We start from the raw sequence: 20,829 nt of genomic DNA on the forward strand, positions 1-20,829 counted from the left end.
GTTCACCACATGATCAACTTAACCAACACTTTTTCGCCTTTTTTTCATACCAGATCTCCAGTTACTTTCTAGTTCACCGTTATCTCTCCCCATATTTTTATCTTTCATTTTCATTTCAACCTCATGTTACACTTTCCACCTTCTAATACCATGTCACCCTCACAACACCCCCACAACGACCCCATTAAGTTTTATTTACATTCCCTCCGCAAACATGCCTTCACCCTAGCCAGATTACGCTCGCATATTTTATTTTCTCAGGCTTGTCTGACATTTGGCATAACCCCCAAAGGCCTCACACTTAAAGTTCCCATCTCTGGCTGCAACCCTTCTTTCCATCAGTCTCTATACCAGTTCCAAACTGAACAATCCATTGCCCTCACCCACTAAATCCTTCACCTACACATCAACTCAGCCAATGAACACACCCGTCAACTCCTATCCTTAATAAAAGTCCTCAATCTTTCCTCTCCCACATCGACACCGGCTATTCAGAGCATCCTCCTACAGTCCAACCGCAAATTAGAACAGCATGCCACCCTTCACCTCAAAAAACTATACAATCTCCTGGTTTCCCACCTTCGGAAAGGCACATCACTCACCTTTCACAACCTTTCCAGCAAACCTCAACCACCTCTCATTGCACACAAACCCAGTCTCTCCCATTTACTCAGTCTCCCACTTCCAGCTCCACTCCCTCCAAAACCTAAAAATTCCAATCAACACAATCTGGTACCACAACACCCTAATTCAGTAGTTAACCTTTCCTCCAAACCTCTCTCCCAATCCGAAACCTCTGACCTATCCAAAGGCCTCACCTTCAGCCCCACTCCCAGATTCAACCAAACAGCACTCGTCAAAGATTTACTGTCCTACACTCGTACTCTCTGCTGGAAGTATCACTTTGCCACCAAGAAAAATGATCCTAAACCTACCCCTAATGATCCAACTCCCCAAGACACTATCCAAATTGAACCCTGCCTGGAACAGTTCCGTCCCCCGTCACAGCGGGACCCACCTCCTCTTCCTCAAAATCACCCTCTCCAAACCTTCCAGGAATTTCTGACTTCCAGCCTTGCCTCTCAATCCTTCTTAAAAAACCTTAATCCTACTCCCAACATCACCACTGCTGAAGCCCAGGCTATCCGTGATCTGAAGGCTGACCGGTCCATCGTCATTCTTCCGGCGGACAAGGGTTCCACGACTGTGGTACTTGATCGTCGGGAGTATGTGGCTGAGGGACTGCGTCAGCTTTCCGTCAACACCACATACAAAGTTTGCCAAGGTAATTCCATTCCTGATGTCCAGGCGGAGCTTCAAGGAATCCTCAGAACATTAGGCCCCCTACAAAACCTTTCACCTGACTCCATCAACCTCCTGACCCCACTGACACCCCGCACCCCTACCTTCTACCTTCTTCCTAAAATTCACAAACCCAATCATCCCAGCCGCCCCATTGTAGCTGGTTACCAAGCCCCCACAGAACGTATCTCTGCCTACGTAGATCAACACCTTCAACCCATTACATGCAGTCTCCCATCCATCATCAAAGACACCAACCACTTTCTCGAACGCCTGGAATCCTTACCCAACCGTTACCCCCAGAAACCATCCTTATAACCATTGATGCCACTTCCTTATACACAAATATACCGCACGTCCAGGACCTTGCTGCGATGGAGTACTTCCTTTCACGCCGATCACCTGCCACCCCACCTAAAACCTCTTTCCTCATTACCTTCGCCAGCTTCATCCTGACCCACAACTTCTTCACTTTTGAAGGCCAGACATACCAACAATTAAAGGGAACAGCCATGGGTACCAGGATGGGCCCTTCGTACGCCAACCTATTCATGGGTTGCGTAGAGGAAGCCTTCTTGGTTACCCAGGCCTGCCAACCCAAAGTTTGGTACAGATTTATTGATGACATCTTCATGATCTGGACTCACAGTGAAGAAGAACTCCAGAATTTCCTCTCCAACCTCAACTCCTTTGGTTCCATCAGATTCACCTGGTCCTCCTCCAAATCCCATGCCACGTTCCTTGATGTTGACCTCCACCTGTCCAATGGCCAGCTTCACATGTCCGTCCACATCAAACCCACCAACAAGCAACAGTACCTCCATTACGACAGCTGCCACCCATTCCACATCAAACGGCCCCTTCCCTACAGCCTAGGTCTTCATGGCAAACGAATCTGCTCCAGTCCGGAATCCCTGAAGCATTACACCAACAACCTGACAACAGCTTTCGCATCCCGCAACTACCCTCTCGACCTGGTACAGAAGCAAATAACCAGAGCCACTTCCTCATCCTCTCAAACCCAGAACCTCCCACAGAAGAACCACAAACGTGCCTCACTTGTGACAGGATACTTTCCGGGACTGGATCAGATTCTGAATGTGGCTCTCCAGCAGGGATACGACTTCCTCAAATCCTGCCCTGAAATGAGATCCATCCTTCATGAAATCCTCCCTGTCTTTCCGCCGTCCACCTAACCTTCGTAACCTCTTAGTTCATCCCTATGAAATCCCCAAACCACCTTCCCTACCCTCTGGCTCCTACCCTTGTAATCGCCCCCGGTGTAAAACCTGTCCCATGCACCCTCCCACCACCACCTACTCCAGTCCTGTAACCCGGAAGGTGTACATAGAGCCACATGTGAAAGCACCCACGTGATCTACCAACTGACCTGCCTACACTGTGACGCATTCTATGTGGGAATGACCAGTATATATATATATATATATATATATATATATAGAGTGATATTTTCTGTATTTTAGGCACGCGCTTAAAAATTAAGTAATACCAGTATTGTACGTGAGTGTAAATCTGGTTTTCTGTCCTGTAGGGTGATCTGAAAATGGGTCCAGACCCGAAACTAGTTATCAAGTAAATAAAAAAAGTGAAATTTGCAACTCTGTCTGGCTTTTAATTGTACTGATTAACAGAAGTTTCTGAGCTGCAATTTTTCCATCATGCTGGAAGTTCATAAAAATAACAAGGGTTGCAATTATCAAAAGACACTGTAGCATATCTACCTTGGGAATGCGTTATGTTCAATGGCAGCAATCTGGGTGTATAGCTCACATGGTCGGGAAAGTGCCGGAGTTCCACTTAGCAGCACTACTCTTCTACACCCCCTAGCTACAAATAATGCTGCCTTTGTTCTAGCTGTTTTTATGTTCTTCAAAAAATGTGATTCATCCTAAGAGGTGGAAAATAAAATGCATAATTAGTGAAAAAAAAACATAGATACGTTTCTCTCTCTCTCTCTCTCTCTCTCTCTCTAAGTATCATGCATTCAGAAATCTATGTAATTCTGTTGCTGGAGGAAAGCAGGAAACAAAATAGATGGTAACACACAGGGATGCACACTTCTACTCATGGGAAGCTGCATAAAGAGAGATTCATCACAAATAAGGAACCATGCAACTGGAAAGAAACTAACTCCCATTACTTAAAACTGGATACAAAGTTTAAATATTACTGATTGGTAGTATTTTATATTTATACTTAGTTATCACTTTCTTCTCACTACATTAATGGCTTAAAAATTAAATCTCACTTGATAGATGTACTTGTTTAAATTCATTCTATTAAGAAACTTTAACACCTTTTTTAATTGAGCCAGATTATTTCCTTACTTCCTTTCTCTCTGGCCTGTGATCATGAATCTCCATTTCTTTCAGCTTGGCACTGTTTTCTTAAAGACTATTGCCAGCTGATGTTATAGTTCAATTCTTTTATCTTGGCGGCTAGCGCATGCCCGCCCAGACGCGGGAGATTGCTGCGTTGCCAGTTGCACATGACGCACGCGCCAATAGAAGCAGCGTCATAGTATAGCATAGTTCGCAAGCTTACGTTTAGGGGGGAGCGCGCAGTTGATGAAGTAAAGCCACCACGGCCGCATTAACCCTTTCGCTGCTACAAAGACGTGCTCCCTGCATTCCGCGCTGTGCGCGATTTTGCCACTGCACTGCTCGCCTGTGCAGACACATCGTGTTCCGACTGCTTTGACACTCTTATCAATCGATTCCACAAAAACTATTTGGGCCAAAAACCATTGCACGAAATTTTGAAGAGTTTGCAGAGGTAGAAGTCCATAGCGTACACTTTCCGTATGCTCGATTTTAGTTGCCACAATGTTGAGAATGAAATGTGGACAAGATACCCAAATTTCATATAAAATTTACTGTATAACAATATCTCATTTAATAACTACGACATAAGTGTTGTATGTAATATTGAGAAATATTCCATCTTTCGCGACTGTAATAAAAGTATTATTTACACTGGACGCGTTTGGATTTATTTTAAAGTACTTCAATCAAGGAAAGGTGTGGCACATACACAATGGTACTCATGTTCTCTTTCTTGTTTTTGTTCCACAGTCGCAGTTTTACCAATGGTACTGCAATATATTCCTCTTCTGCAACTGTAATAAGGGGCTTATTTAGACCAGACGCGTTTCTCTCTTTTGAAGCATCTTCAGTGGACAGTATTTTGTTTCCTCCATTGCCAAGTCACCTTTTGTAGTTTTGTGCTGCGGTAACGCAATATTCAACGTTTGTGTTGGCAGATCAGTGTTTTAGCAAATAAATGATGTTTGTGTGCGCCACACACAAAAATTATATTTGACATAGCTCAGAACACTTCACTGATAGACGGTATATTCAAGTCCTAATGTTTTTGTAAGTTCACAGTTTTGTTTAATGTATTTTGTCTACTTCCTTTTGATTGATTGAAGTGCTTTAAAATAAAGCCAAACGTGCTAGGTGTAAATAAAACTTTTGTTACAGTCGCGAAAGACAGAATATTTCTCAATATTACATATGACACCTATGTGGTACTTAAATGAGCTATTGTTATACAGTAAATTTTATATGAAATTTAGGTATCTTGTCCACATTTAGTTCTCAACATTGTGGCAACTAAAATCGAGCATTCGGAAAGTATACTCTATGGACTTCTACCTCTGCAAACTCTTCAAAATTTCGTGCAATGGTTTACTAGATTTAATGCTGCATAATAACTGCGTTGAACATCGAAACACAATTAAGTCATTTATGGGGGGAAGGTATCAGTCAAGAAGATGTGTAAACATCAAATTTTTGGGCCAAATAGTTTTTGTGAAATCGAATGATAAGTGTGTCAAAGCAGTGGGAACACCATGTGTCTGCACAGGCGAACAGTGCAGTGATGACAAAATCGCGCACAGCACGGAATGCGGCGAGCACGTGTCTGCAGCAGCGAAAGGGTTAATGAAGAGACAAAGCACAAGAAATTTAAAAAAATTGCATTCAAACGAATAAAATTCGTGAAGTAAGGCACTTCGATATTATTTTTAAATAATGAAAATATTAAGCACCACACAAGGTTTGAACTCATAACCTTCCGCGCAGCAGCCCGACACCTTATCCGTTACGCTAACGCACCACGTCTGACAACATAACGCCATTAGGACTATAACACGGCGTGCAAAATACTGACAAACACTGTTGGTGTGACTATGAATTACTCACGCTTCGTCGAAATACAATAGGAAATAAACAATTACCGCTGTTCTTTATTGCGAAAAAGCGGTTTGTGAGTGTGATACAAACACCTTTCCTTGCTGTTGCCTGAATTAGGAGTCTTATTGCTTGTTTGGTTTAATTAATTAATAGAATATGAAGCAATTGGTATAAAGAATGCTTTCTCCAAACTTTCTATAAAATGATGTCTGCTATCAAGACATTGCTTTTGTTCTATTACTTTATTTATGACTGAACGTTTCTAAAACTGAAGATACTCGTCCATGCTCTACACTTCAGTCGAGATGTGGCAACGACGTTGTCTGTTCATTGGGTGACTGTGTTTTGTGACGTCAGATGCGCAGAACGAACCTAAACTTGGCCGCCAACATAAATGACGCGCACTTTAGTGTATCAGTTTACTGACCACTGGTTTAATTCAACTGCTATAACTAAAAGCACCAATAGCAACAATTTTTAACCGAAACAGTACAAGAGGTGTGTGAATTAGCTGTCTCTAAGAGCACTCTTCATTAATAACAATGAATGAACTGGTACAATGTTAAGATACTGGTATCACTTTTGGGAGTTGTGGAATTCATATACCAGCCAGGTGTTCCTGATTTATATTTTCCAAAATCACATAATCTGAATGCCAGTAGAGTTCCTTAAAAGGAAGGGGATATGGTGGATTTCTTCCCCATCACTGACCAGCTGAGCTGCAGCTTGGTCTCTGACAAACCTGACATTGATGCAGGTGCAAAACTTGTGGCATTATAAGCAGCTGGCTTGCAGGATGGCAGACACTGGCATGTATTTAACAGTGCGGATAACCAGTCAGGGGGGGGGGGGGGGGGGGGGGGGATAAGTGAGTAACCAGGCCAGGCTGCGTTTGGAATGCAAGGCATCCAAATGCCTAGGAGACCAGATTACAGCTTTTCCCTGAGACAATTGTGTGCATACTGACAAAGGAGGATTAGACAATGTCAGCTGCAATGGATGAAACTTACGATGAAATGTATATATTTGCAATGTAATTACACTACACACCCACACACAGCATAGAAAAACCACGTACACCAGAAAAATTCCAGCGATGAGATTAGCTCATTGCAGAGTCAAGTACAACTCCAGAATGAATATTGGTTTTAATTATGACAGATAATAAAATCAGTACCAATTAAACCAGTGAGGCAATTATAAGCATATGCTGCATCATATGGAAGCTGATGATCTCACTAAACACTACAACAAGCTACATTTCAAATCAGGCTATGGACGAGTTTATTACAAATTTATATACAAATGTGCCAATGCAACTAATCCTCCACTGTAACACGTAATATAAAGGCAGCATGAGTTTCCCAGATCTTTACCTAGTATTCCTAGTGGATGAGTAACCAAAATTTAATGTTTCATAAATATTTATAATTTCCCATAAGTTTTGTGGAGTTGCAAAACTGGATGCAGACAAGCATTCTGAACTTTGTCATAACTTTGATACTGAGCTGATATTTCAATGAAATGTTGCAAAATGACCACAATAATGTTGTTTTATAGTATCATGTATGTATTTGTAATTAGATTTACATTTAAATTGTGGTCATTATTTAAGTAACTAATTTGGATTCAGTAATGTGTCTTATTTTTATAAGATAATTGAAGCGCAAGCACTTGGAAATGCAGCTTCTTTTGTTTGTGGTTTCTTGTTGGTACTGATGAGTGTGTTTTGGTAAAAATACTATACAGCCGAGCATCCACATGCGAGTTAAATACTTTAATATTTGAGTGGACTCTAGGTTATCATGGGGCTTACATTATTTGACAGTGTTTTACGGTGATCGATTTTGTGCAACTACACAATCTTTTAATCTTCCTTACAGGATTTGAGGCAGATGTGAACAATTTGCTACAGTTAATACGTAAATTTCTGTAGTTGACAGACTTGATGTTTTTTGACAATGACTATTCAGTACAATGAATGTTAGCTTACATTGCAAGTAATAATGGAAAGAATGTGCTTTCGGACTTCAAATGTTTGCAGGGGCATTCCTGAATTATTGGGTAGTTAAATGAAATTTGCTTGCACTCATTTCTGTATTCAATGGTCTGTTCACATGACGTACTACAAAATTAATTACCGTTTAATTTTTTTATTTAAATATGCAATCCACGTGAGTGCATTATTGTCATCTGCGTGAACTTTGTTTAAATAAAGATTTAATAAATATTTATTTGGTTGAAAATGTAACATTCTGGTTTCATCAACATACACTAATCCTACGGGTTTTACCCAGTCACTGTGCTTATTTATTTCTATTTTTTGATAATTCACTTAAATGCTAGAAAGTGTTTCAAGTTTTGTGTTAAAATGTATGGAATTTAAAGCAAAGATACACAACTGACCCCTCAGATTAGTACAAATCAAGCCAACAGTTTATGGTCATGCATTTCCCATACTGACAGCAACCCATAAAACTGCTGGTGTGCTTTTAACTATTATCAGCATACCTTACAAAATTGCTACAGTTAATAAATTCCCAATTTTAAAATTTTAAGAGAAGAAATTGCAATATTTTTACACTACTTATGGGGCACAAATAAGCAAACAGCAATATTTTACTCATTCAAACAAAAAAAAAAAAAAAACAAAAAAAATATTATCTAAAATAATCAAAAAAATTTCATTCACTAACATTAGTTATAGCATAATGAATACAATTAATATTTCTTCAGTGTGAGCTGGAAAGGCACGTGTAATGTGTTAGACATCAGCTTCACATCAAAGTATTCACAGACTGTTTGTCTCTAGTATTAACAGATGTTCCCCCAAATAAGTAATAGTGTGGTACTAAATGAACATTACAGAAACTAGCAATTACAAAAATAATAATTTCTATAAAATGAAAGTGGGACTATATAAAACAGACTGAATGCACAAAAAAGTACAACTAATACCTGATAAACAAGCACATACCACCCCCAAAATCTTGTTAAAAATAAAATACTTGCAACAGAAATTAAAAATTCCAAAGATAAAATTAACTCAGAGAGAGAGAGAGAGAGAGAGAGAGAGAGAGAGAGAGAGAGAGAGAGATCCAGACGTAGAGCAATTCAGATAATGTATGGGAAAGCATGGAAATCAATTATGTACAAACAGGATCATGAGCCCAGAGATGCTCAAATGATGTCAAACATGGGCCTATTTCTTGACCCAAAATTAGGTCTAAATGCAAGGTTACTCCTGTGCCTCATTCACTTCCCACTTTAGTTTGCTTACATATATCTGCACACCATAATGTTGGAGCAGCTTTCTCTCTTTGGTTTTCCATTTCCGGTAAAAGATTTCAGACACACTAGTTGGCTGTTTACAGCTGCAGTGTGCTTACTTCTTTGACTCAAATTGGTCACAGCCAGAGAGCTAATTACTTACTTGTTAAAGACAATCTGGAATCACACTGTCATCTTTATTCTTGAAAGTGTACCAGTGTTTTGTGCGTTAGCAACGTATATAAAATTTGGCACAGATTGTCCCTATAGAATAAAACTAACTAGGCTGTGTACAATCTGAGCTCAAGATACAAAAAATGCATGGCTTTACAGGACATTTAGTAGGGGAGTGTAAAATGTCATGTGACCTCAATGACAGTTTTGGTTAAATTGAAGACAGCTACCATAAAGAGATACTGGCAGAAGTAAAGCTGTGAGTACCGGGCGTGAGTCGTGCTTCAGTAGCTCAGATAGTAGAGCACTTGCCCGCGAAAGTCAAAGGTGCCGAGTTCGAGTCTCGGTCGGGCACACAGTTTTAATTTGCCAGGAAGTTTCATATCAGCGCACACTCCGCTGCAGAGTGAAAATCTCATTTTACAGCTACCATAATTTGAAAAAAAAAACAATTTCATGTCAAGATATTCTAATGATAACAAAAAATTTTGTGGTTATATGTTGTGACTGTGATAAGACTTTGCTCTTACTCAGCAAGTAGAAATTTGTTCTGCCTACTTCAGTATAATTACATGTATGTGTTCCTTTCCTTACAAATAAAACTTTAAATTATGTACCATCAAATCATACCAAAATTACGATTCCAAATCTTGACAGATTAAGGTCTTTGTGATGCCTCGCTAACAGGTCATAAGACAGTATCACAACTCTGGCATCACCAACGTAATCTTTTCCAGTGTTCATTACTTCAACATGGTGAAGTGGTACAGAGGGTAACCAAGACAGAACAGCCTCTAACCACAGGTACCTGCAACAATCAATAAATGTGGTCATATCAACTTGTACATGCAATTATAAAATTACAAAGAGACGGGAGACAAAATTTCAGCACTGCTAAAACACAAACAAATGTGGAAACACTAATCCCAGCTTCCAAAACAATTAATTCTTTCCTCTACAATCAGAGTGGCCCACCTGTTGTGAGGATGCGACACAAGGGCATTTTCCTGTCAATCTTTACAACAGGTGTCCTGTCTGCCAGTTTGGAAAGTAGGAGACGAGGTACTGGCAGAAGTAAAGCTGTGAGGACGGAGCGTGAGTCGTGCTTGGGTAGCTCAGTTGGTAGAGCACTTGCCCTTTGAAAGGAAAAGGTCCTGTGTTCGAGTCTCGGTCCGGCACACAGTTTTAATCTGCCAGGAAGTTTAATATCAGCGCACACTCCGCTGCAGAGTGAAAATCTCATTCTGGAGTAATAAACTCATCAGAAGATCAAAACAAACTGCAAAATGATTTAGAAGAAATATCGGAATGGTGCGAAAAGTGGCAATTGACCCTAAATAACGAAAAGTGTGAGGTCATCCACATGAGTGCTAAAAGGAACTCGTTTAACTTAGGTTACATGATAAACGAGTCTAATCTAGAAGCCATAAATTCAACTAAATACCTAAGTTTTACAATTACGAACAACTTAAATTGGAAGGAACACACAGAAAATGTTGTGGGGAAGGCTAACCAAAGACGGCGTTTTATTGGCAGGACACTTAGAATTAACAGACCTACTAAGGAGACTGCCTACACTACGCTTGTCTGTCCTCTTTTAGAATACTGCTGTGCGGTGTGGGATCCTTACCTGATAGGACTGACGGAGTACATCAAAAAGTTCAAAGAAAGGCAGCACGATTTGTATTATCACGAAATATGGGAGAGAGTATCACAGAAATGGTACAGGATTTGGGATGGAAATCATTAAAAGAAAGACGTTTTTCGTTGTGATGGAATCTTCTCACGAAATTCCAGTCACCAACTTTCTCTTCCGAATGCGAAAATATATTTTTGACACCGACCTACATAGGGAGGAACAATCACCACGATAAAATAAGGGAAATCAGAGCTCGTACAGAAAGATATAGGTGTTCATTCTTTCCATGCGCTATACGCGATTGGAATAAGAGAGAATTGTGAAGGTGGTTCAATAAACCCTCTCTGCCAGGCACTTTAATGTGATTTGCAGAGTATCCATGTAGATGTAGATGTACATGTAGATGAATTTGTGTTTGTGTCGGGAGAGAGCATAGGAAACTACAGTTGAACTATGTTTGATATTTATAGCACTGAATGCATGCACACAGTACTTCCTGTTCTTTTTCAGTTTTTTTGAGCTTTAAATAATGATAAACCACAATACACTACATTCAGAAGAGCTCATTATTGAAACTGAAACATGATTCGTGCTGCCTTGTTGCTCGTCACAAGGCAAGCCCATTGCGCATCATATCGCATATTGTATCATCCCAGTGGAACACCAGTTTAACAGTGATAAGTGTCATGTTGTGCAACCTATATTGCTATGCATTGTGTCACGTTTTGTTATCATCTGTGAGAACTGCACCTTAGAATAGTACTGCAATACATGCAATACTCTACAGCACTAGAAATCTAACACCCACTTGCTTATCGAGTCACAACGAAGAATTACTGAAAAATATAATTTAAAAGCAAGATTTCTTGCAGACCTTGCTTTATTGTGGTGATAGAATTGTTTAGAGGACACAGCATTGAGGTTATTTTGGATAATAATTAAGTCTGCCAAGATGTAAGTGTTTAAATGACGAAGTATTAAAAAACTGTCCTCAAGTAAAAAATTAAATATTTTCCTAGGACTTCTTACATGAGAATACACACACACACACACACACACACACACACACACACACACACACACACACACAAGCTTGACATATAATCCATTCTTTAAAAAGGGCTTTGATAATCATTAAACAGCTCAAAGAAAAATATATCAATATTAACACACTACAGCAGTACACATGGCTGTCCGACAACCAAACTATAAGTGGGTGAACCAGCTACACTGCTGCACTACACAGTAACACCTATATTGTAAGAGCTTAGGCTGAAATGAGGAAAACTAACAAAATTTTAAAATATACACCACACTCATCTAGTCATCAGCTAAAACAGATGGCACATCCTTGATTAAGTTTACTGATGCCAACTTGTCAGAGTATAAAACACACCCAGTTAAAATGTGGTATTCTGAAATGTGTAATCTACAGGCTGCACAAACTGGAGGATTCCCTCTGCAACTGGAAGAACTGCTGCAACCGGACAGTAGGTTTTGGTGAGCACAGCTTATCTTTTGTCACTTCCAGCCATTCTTCCTCTCAATGGTTTATACCCTTCTGGCTCAATAGTGAGGAAATAGCTTGCACAGAAATGACAAATCTCTGCAGAGTGTCTCCCCTAACTTCCTTATGTGCTTTCTCACCTTCCTCATTTCCCTGGACAGACATGCCCTAGTACCCAGCAGGAAACTATAACCTTTCTCAATTCATGCAGTTGAATAACACAGTCTGAATTATCTGAATTATTTTCTCCACTGAATAAGATGTGAAATCATCTGGACAATCCTGAGGGACTGAAGAGATGAGAAAATTCTTCCCTCAATCACATCTAATTCTTCAGGACAGTATACAGTTTTGCACTGTAGGTTGCGAGTTTATTTTATAAGTGAATCCTAAAAGAAAGGCCAGGAAAAACAGCTGAACTAACAAGAGAGTCAACCTGCTTAGATCCATGAGCCTACACTGAAATGAACTTGTTAAAAGATGATTTAGAAACACAAAATATGGTACATTTTTCAATGGGCATTGCAGAAATTTGCTTCAATCTTGGCATAAAATATTAATATTTGCAACTACAATTTCTAAAAGATAGCTCTTGCAGGAATCTAAAAGAGCATCCGTTGCTTGAAAATAATAATTAAAAAGTTGTTCCAAGTGAGCAACAGCATGGTGTACATGTGATTGCTGTAGGGAGAATGTCTTGTATACTTCCCACATCATGAGAAGTTGCTACTTGACAAGAAGTGATGGTTCAACAGTGTCAGCACAGAGGCTTGGAATACCATTTGCCAATTACGCGATGTGCGATTTTTTTTCAATTACAGGCTTCATGTCCAATGGATATACTTTACATGTCTTCAGTGCAGTATTTTCTTTCCAGAGTCTTCTGTATCATCATGTCGTTGATCATTGCCGATTCCGCACCGCATTTAGGGCCCATCTCCCACCCCAAGAGCAAGGGGATTGGTACAATTTACTTCACATCTAAAATGACAGATGTAATGTCACATTAAATTAGACATACCTAACTGAAGATGGAGTGACAATTAGAAGAGGCCAGTCAGAATAGTAATAATGAGCTATGCCAAGACCTTGAACAGTCTTTCCAAGTCCCATATCATCTGCTATGAGACATCTGCCTTTTCTTGATATTCCAAAACTGCAACATCACAAAGACAACAAACAGATTATTGTTAGAGTTATTAATAGCAATTAAACATTAAAACTTCCTTTTACAAAACAATAAAAAAACATAGTAACGTCTCTTTCATATAATTTATCCCATTATTGGGGGTCAGGTGTATTCATAATTTTGCAAAATTTGCTGTAGGGTGTCTACTGTATTCATAATTTGGCAAAAGTTATTTATTTAACGCTGTGGCCAGATGCCCTTTGTATCACGACAGCCATCAGTTACGGAGGAGAGTCATGTAAATTTTGTTGTCTCTGTTGTCATATTTTACCATGTATTGTATTTTATGAGGCAGAGATTGGGGATCAGCCCATCATCTACATAAACTGTCTAAAACTAGATTCAGGATGGCTAACTGAAAGTTAATAGTCTGTCTCAAGGATTCGATCCATGTTTGGTTCACATCCTTGGTTAGTGCACTGCATACTGAGCCATACGAGCCACTAGAGGTCAGGAATTTCGACAACACAAGGGTGGAAAAGAAAATCAGTTGTTGTCAGGGTGAAGTATGACCTGTTAATTTTCGTATTTTTTCTGGAAATGAATAACAAACCAACCTCATATTTGCCTTCATCATTTAAATGCAACCATAGAATATGAAGACCACGTTGCCATCATCAGTTTATTGGGGATAAGTCTGTACGTGTTCTCTGAGGCATATAACAAATTAGAGCTTTAAATAGTGATGAATCTAACATTTTATGCTAGCCAGTACCAGCAATCCATCTAAAATAACAGTTAATCAACCTATCTATGAAGAGCATTGACTTCTTTTTGTATGTGCACAGCCAGCTCTCTGTGAAAGTCAACACTGATGTTAAGAACAAAACTATCTCAAATGTGCTGAAGTTCCTTGGACTGGTTTGAAAAAGCATAGAAAGACCAAGACTGTTCATCAGATAATGAGAGTAACAGGGGAGAGAAGGTTCTCTCTCTCTCTCTCTCTCTCTCTCTCTCTCTCTCTCTCTCTCTCTCAGCACAAAAAAGTTTCCCTTTACAATCTTCATGTGAAATACAACAGTTCCGAAAGAAGATCAGTTCATCCAAACACAGTTCATTTGATTACATTTACATCTTTTCTACTACTTTTAAATCTAGCCCCCAATCAGCATCTATGAACTGGCAAAGGTCATTTTAGTATTTGAATCATGGCAATGAATCCATTACCAAATTTCTTTCCTTTCTTGCACTTTGTGTCTTGTCTGATCAAGATTTGAAGTGGCTATTCCTTCCCTCTAGCACCTGCAAATGTTACACTTAATTTTTTCCTGATACTATAACCTGCCTTCTCCTTACCAACGAACTGCTTACAATACCAAAACCAAAAATTAATCTCTCTTAATTTACATCTGTGTTGGGTATATTGCAATTGTTCAAACTTCACCAGCAGGCAGACGGATACTTCTTTCCTGTTTCAAGCACTTTTTATTTATGACAATAACAAATGCTGAGTTACCGTGGCAACCCAACAGTCAGCAATCAGGTAGAACATCACTAAATGGATGAGTGAGCAACCATGATGACCTTAGAGATTTTCTTAGAGACAACTGTACAATACTGGATGGAAGGCGACGAGAGGTGGGGGGGATTTGTAACATTCTGGGTATGGTCCCATCCAGTTCAAACTAAAAAATGAAGATACTAAAAGGGATCAGATAGATTATATAATGGTAAGACAGAGATTTAGGAACCAGGTTATAAATTGTAAGACATTTCCAGGGGCAGATGTGGACTCTGACCACAATCTATTGGTTATGACCTGTAGATTAAAACTGAAAAAAATGCAAAAAGGTGGGAATTTAAGGAGATGGGACCTGGATAAACTGACTAAGCCAGAGGTTGTACAGAGTTTCAGGGAGAGCATAAGGGAACAATTGACAGGAATGGGGGAAAGAAATACAGTAGAAGAAGAATGGGTAGCTTTGAGGGATGCAATAGTAAAGGCAGCAGAGGATCAAATAGGTAAAAAGACGAGGGCAAGTAGAAACCCTTGGGTAACAGAAGAAATATTGAATTTAATTGGTGAAAGCAGAAAATATAAAAATGCAGTAAATGAAGCAGGCAAAAAGGAATACGAATGTCTCAAAAATGAGATCGACAGGAAGTGCAAAATGGCTAAGCAGGGATGGCTAGAGGACAAATGTAAGGATGTAGAGGCTTATCTCACTAGGGGTAAGATAGATACTGCCTACAGGAAAATTAAAGAGACCTTTGGAGAAAGGAGAACCACTTGCATGAATATCAAGAGCTTTGATGGAAACCCAGTTCTAAGAAAAGAAGGGAAAGCAGAAAGGTGGAAGGAGTATATAGAGGGTCTATACAAGGGCGATGTACTTGATGACAATATTATGGAAATGGAAGAGGATGTAAATGAAGATGAAATGGGAGATATGATACTGCGTGAAGAGTTTGACAGAGCACTGAAAGATCTGAGTCGAAACAAGGTGCCGGGAGTAGACAACATTCCATTAGAACTACTGACGGCCTTGGGAGACCCAGTCCTGACAAAACTCTACCATCTGGTGAGCAAGATGTATGAGACAGGCGAAATACCCTCAGACTTGAAGAAGAATATAATAATTCCAATCCCAAAGAAAGCAGGTGTTGACAGATGTGAAAATTACTGAACTATTAGTTTAATAAGTCACAGCTGCAAAATACTAACGCGAATTCTTTACAGACGAATGGAAAAACTGATAGAAGCCGACCTCGGGGAAGATCAGTTTGGATTCCGTAGAAATGTTGGAACACGAGAAGCAATACTGACCCTACGACTTATCTTAGAAGAAAGATTCAGGAAAGGCAAACCTATGTTTCTAGCATTTGTAGACTTAGAGAAAGCTTTTGACAATGTTGGTTGGAACACTCTCTTTCAAATTCTGGAGGTGGCAGGGGTAAAATACAGGGAGCGAAAGGCTATTTAAAATTTGTGCAGAAAGCAGATGGCAGTCATACGAGTCGAGGGGTATGAAAGGGAAGCAGTGGTTGGGAAGGGAGTGAGACAGGGTTGTAGCCTATCCCCGATGTTATTCAATCTGTATATTGAGCAAGCAATAAAGGAAACAAAGGAAAAGTTAGGAGTAGGTATTAAAATCAATGGAGAAGAAATAAAAACTTTGAGGTTCGCCGATGACATTGTAATTCTGTCAGAGACAGCAAAAGACTTGGAAGACCAGTTGAACGGAATGGACAGTGTCTTGAAAGGAGGGTATAAGATGAACATCAACAAAAGCAAAACGAGGATAATGGAATGTAGTCAAATTAAGTCGGGTGATACTGAGGGAATTAGATTAGGAAATGAGGCACTTAAAGTAGTAAAGGAGTTTTGCTATTTGGGGAGCAAAATAACTGATGATGGTCGAAGTAGAGAGGATACAAAATGTAGACTGGCAATGGCAAGGAAAGCGTTTCTGAAGAGGAGAAATTTGTTAACATCGAGTATAGATTTAAATGTCAGGAAGTTGTTTCTGAAAGTATTTGTATGGAGGGTAGTCATGTATGGAAGTGAAATGTGGACAATAAATAGTTTAGACAAGAAGAGAATAGAAGCTTTTGAAATGTGGTGCTACAGAAGAATGCTGAAGGTTAGATGGGTAGATCACATAACTAATGAGGAGGTATTGAATAGAATTGGGGAGAAGAGGAGCTTGTGGCACAACTTGACTAGAAGAAGGGATCGGTTGGTAGGATATGTTCTGAGACATCGAGGGATCACCAATTTAGTATTGGAGGGCAGTGGAGGGTAAAAATCGTAGAGGGAGACCAAGAGATGAATACACTAAGCAGGTTCAGAAGGACGTAGACTGCAGTAGGTACTGGGAGATGAAGAAGCTTGCACAGGATAGAGTAGCATGGAGAGCTGCATCAAACCAGTCACAGGACTGAAGACCACAACAAGTAAAGTTTTATATCTTGATATGTAACTGTATGAATATTACAGGTTTCCTACACTTATAACTATTTTAAACGGAAAGTAGAATGCAAGATTAAAAGGCATAAGCAAGCAACATATTAGTGAAAATACAAGGTTTTGTTTCTTCAAGGGAAATATGTGCAGGACATTCACACATGTTACAAACAGTAAGGGGGAACTGTTTTTCCTTCAGCACTGTAAAAACCTGGTTCTATAATTCTGAAACTAAACATTTCGCTGTTGAAGATGAGCTCTGCAGAGCACAGCCAACAACACCAACAGACCCAGCAACAGTCTATACTACCCACAAGCTGATTCTTCGGGACCTGCAAAAATTCACTAAAAAGCAACGATATTGTACATCTCCTGGGAACATATTGTTTTCATCATTAACAATATGCTAGACATGGGGAGATTCCTCTGGAAGGGTGTTAAAATATTTGAACAGTGACCAGAAAGCATGAGTTGAGACATGTGAAGGCGTTTTGATTTATTTTGGTGTTACAAAAGAATTTTTGATTATGTAACAGACTGAGGGTGAAACCTAGCTGCATGATCGCAGAATCAAGGAACAGTTAAAAGAATGGCATCACAGTGAGTTCTCGCAACAGAAGTTCTACACCCTGAAAGTGGCAAAGACACTTTTCCAACGCCCTAAAATCTGCCAAGAAACTAGTCTGACAACCTGAAATCGGCAATTATGATGAAAAATTGTGGGGAAAAAAGAGCTCTTTTTGTTGCAGGACTTAAGTATTCGTCCTACGTTGTGGCTGCAAAGTTAAAGGCCTATATTTGCAATCAGCCAATTATCCTCCCATTCAGCTCTGACCTGGCCACATATGACCAGAAAAAATAGCTGCAACAATAATTTAACAAGTGCAACAGTTGGAGGGAGTGGAGGGGGGCATACAATCAATAAATGTGTACTGTCAAAGCTCTAATTAACCCAACTACTTTACAAGCCCCTTCCTCATACAGTATCACACACAAACAAAAAATGTTTATCCTCTATGGGCAGTACATCAAATTCAATTCAATAAGAAATATATCTTGTCCATTATAGATAAGGCAACCTTTGCCTTTCCACTATTGACTACCAGATGACACAATTGAAATGTGATATTACTCACGCTTTAAAAATATCATTTGTTCGTCTTCATACAATGGCACCTCAGAAATTGATAATGTAGTTTCAAGGAACAATGTTGACATTTACCATACACAAGACTTTGTCAAACGGAATAGCTATAAACAAATGAGCTGGAAGTTCTTCAACAAATTCCCAAGAGCAGCCCACTTGGTTCCCTTACACACGTTTAAAAAATTTTTAGAAACTTCGCTAAAAGAGGATGAATTAAACCCAGTTGACGAGTATATGGAGTGTGGCTTTTCAAGAGTTGTGTCTTGAGGAGCTGTAATTATCAGTGAAATTGTATTAATAATCATACGATTACAATCATGCATTTATATATATTTGGAAATAAGTATGCTAGTATTTTTCATTGCTTCAGGTAACTTTAAATATTGATAAACTGGAAACATATGACATTAATATGTAAATGAGTGTTATTACCATGCCATTGTAACTAAGCATTTATATATGAGTAAACAAGTGTCCCCGTAACCTACATATAGCTGCTAATACATGTACTAGGAACCTGCATTGTCCTCTGTTTATAAGAACTTTTATTTGCTCATAGAGCTGTACCATTAACTATAACTATGCCTTTCATGTCAACAAGGCCAATTTTGAAAAAAATTATCTAACAGCAGACAATAAACTTTCTAATTCTGTCTATGTGACGTGCTACTGGCGGCCTCTGACCAGAGCTTCACATTACTTGCAGGTGACACCCTTCCAACGATATCAATGGCTTGTTGGTCTGAAATAATGTTAACATCAGGTGAGGACACTAAAATATTAGTTCTTGCATTGATCTCATGTTGCCAAAATGTGTTAAATTCTGTTGTGGCATTGAGAAAATTCAAAATTTTCCATGAACAGGGAGCTTTCCTTAATAAAAATGACATCCAACACTCACGCTACTAAAAATTCATTTCTTTATAGGTATTTTAACACTTCAGATCAGCAAAGGATGGTAGTTTCATTACTGACAAAGGGCCTGGCTTTCATCTAGGTTATGATGACAGTCACATTCCTCAATAAACTATAAAATGGACACAGAGGTAACACTTACTTAATGTGACCCCACTGAAAATTACGCATCATCTGCAGTAGTATAGTCAATTGAGATTTCAAGGTTTGTGATGTCATGTCACAGTGTACCACTCAGTAGTCTGGTCACCTTCATGACATATGGTAAGATACATTTATAATTTATTTTTGCTCGCTGATGATTTTTAGGTAGTAGTAATTTAATACAAAAAAAACTAGTAAGTGCTTTGTCTATTTTTCTTTGCTGCACAAGGATTTTTTGTTGCCTGATGAAATCTTTATTAGGTTCACAGCCACATACTGCAAAAATAAGCGAGAGGCTGCATTCCACTGCTATGCCCATCATTTTAAGAGGTTAAAAAATAAATAAAACCATGGATGTAAGGTAAAATTTTCAATATCAGTCTGTATCTGTCCATGTTTGACCATGCTTGCTTATACACAAATGAATTTCATGGCACATATAGTACAGTTTCAAGTATTTACAGTATTTGAATTTCTGCAAGTAGACAGAATTCAGAACCCTTTATTTCTAATTATGCTCTCCTGGATACTTAAATGAAAATGGACTATTTTGAAAAGAAAATCCTAGAGAAAAGACAAAGCTAATAAGACCTCCGATTTTGCTGTACTGTGATGGAATAAATTTGTGATACATTATTTAAGATTTTATGAAAAGAAGGATGCTGTAAGTGACATAACACTGAAAAGTACACTATCGATCATTATTATTATCATCATCATCATCATCATCATCATTATTATTATTATTATTATTATTATTATTATTATTATTATTAATGAAAGTGCTCAGAATGAAAATCAAATCTTCAAATTACAATCTAAACATATTTGGGAATAGTTGATCAGCATACAGAAAGTAACACTAGCTGCAGTGCCACAGCACTGGATTATCACTGGGCTCTATGGTTACGGAAAATCAGTTCCACTAACATTATGCAGAATCTTAATTTGAATTTTGGGTCAATTCAAATAAGAGACTTCATGCCCACATTCTACAGAGTTATCAATCAGAAAAAACCTACAGATTTACTTAACTTTAGGTAAAGTGATCTTCAATCAGAAAATGGTGTAACTATTTTAATTCTGAAGCAATGAAATCCAAATAAGTCTGACACACAATGAGCTTACACTAATTTGTTCAATCATCTGAGCTTGCAGTTCAGCATTGTATAACATGCAGAGAACAAAAACATCAGGTTTATCTCATAACTATATACAACCCCATGACATGCATGGAAGATACAAAATACAAAACGCATAATAAAGAATAATGAAACCAGAACACATGTATGTAAGACAGGGTACCTCTGGTGTCTGGCATGAAATGACTGGCAGCGCATTTGTAAACACATGCACATGACACTACATAACTGCATGATGTCACCACATCAGCCCCATAGTGGAAGTGGAGCATTACT

The 20,829-nt window shown here is 38.8% G+C and overlaps 1 protein-coding gene across 2 annotated transcripts in view; it reads right to left on the reverse strand.

The window, feature by feature from the left end:
* Positions 1-20,829, reverse strand: part of LOC126457295 (SWI/SNF-related matrix-associated actin-dependent regulator of chromatin subfamily A-like protein 1) — a 132,419-nt gene that overhangs the window by 65,571 nt on the left and 46,019 nt on the right. For both annotated transcript variants that reach the window (XM_050093468.1, XM_050093467.1), the window contains exons 5-7: positions 13,131-13,265; positions 9,594-9,771; positions 3,045-3,211 (exon numbers count right to left, since the gene is read on the reverse strand). In XM_050093468.1, coding sequence (XP_049949425.1) covers positions 3,045-3,211; positions 9,594-9,771; positions 13,131-13,265 — 480 coding nt within the window. The remainder of the gene's footprint in view (positions 1-3,044; positions 3,212-9,593; positions 9,772-13,130; positions 13,266-20,829) is intronic.

The sequence above is a fragment of the Schistocerca serialis genome, chromosome 2 (genome assembly GCF_023864345.2).
Source record: "Schistocerca serialis cubense isolate TAMUIC-IGC-003099 chromosome 2, iqSchSeri2.2, whole genome shotgun sequence".
NCBI lineage: Eukaryota > Metazoa > Arthropoda > Insecta > Orthoptera > Acrididae > Schistocerca > Schistocerca serialis.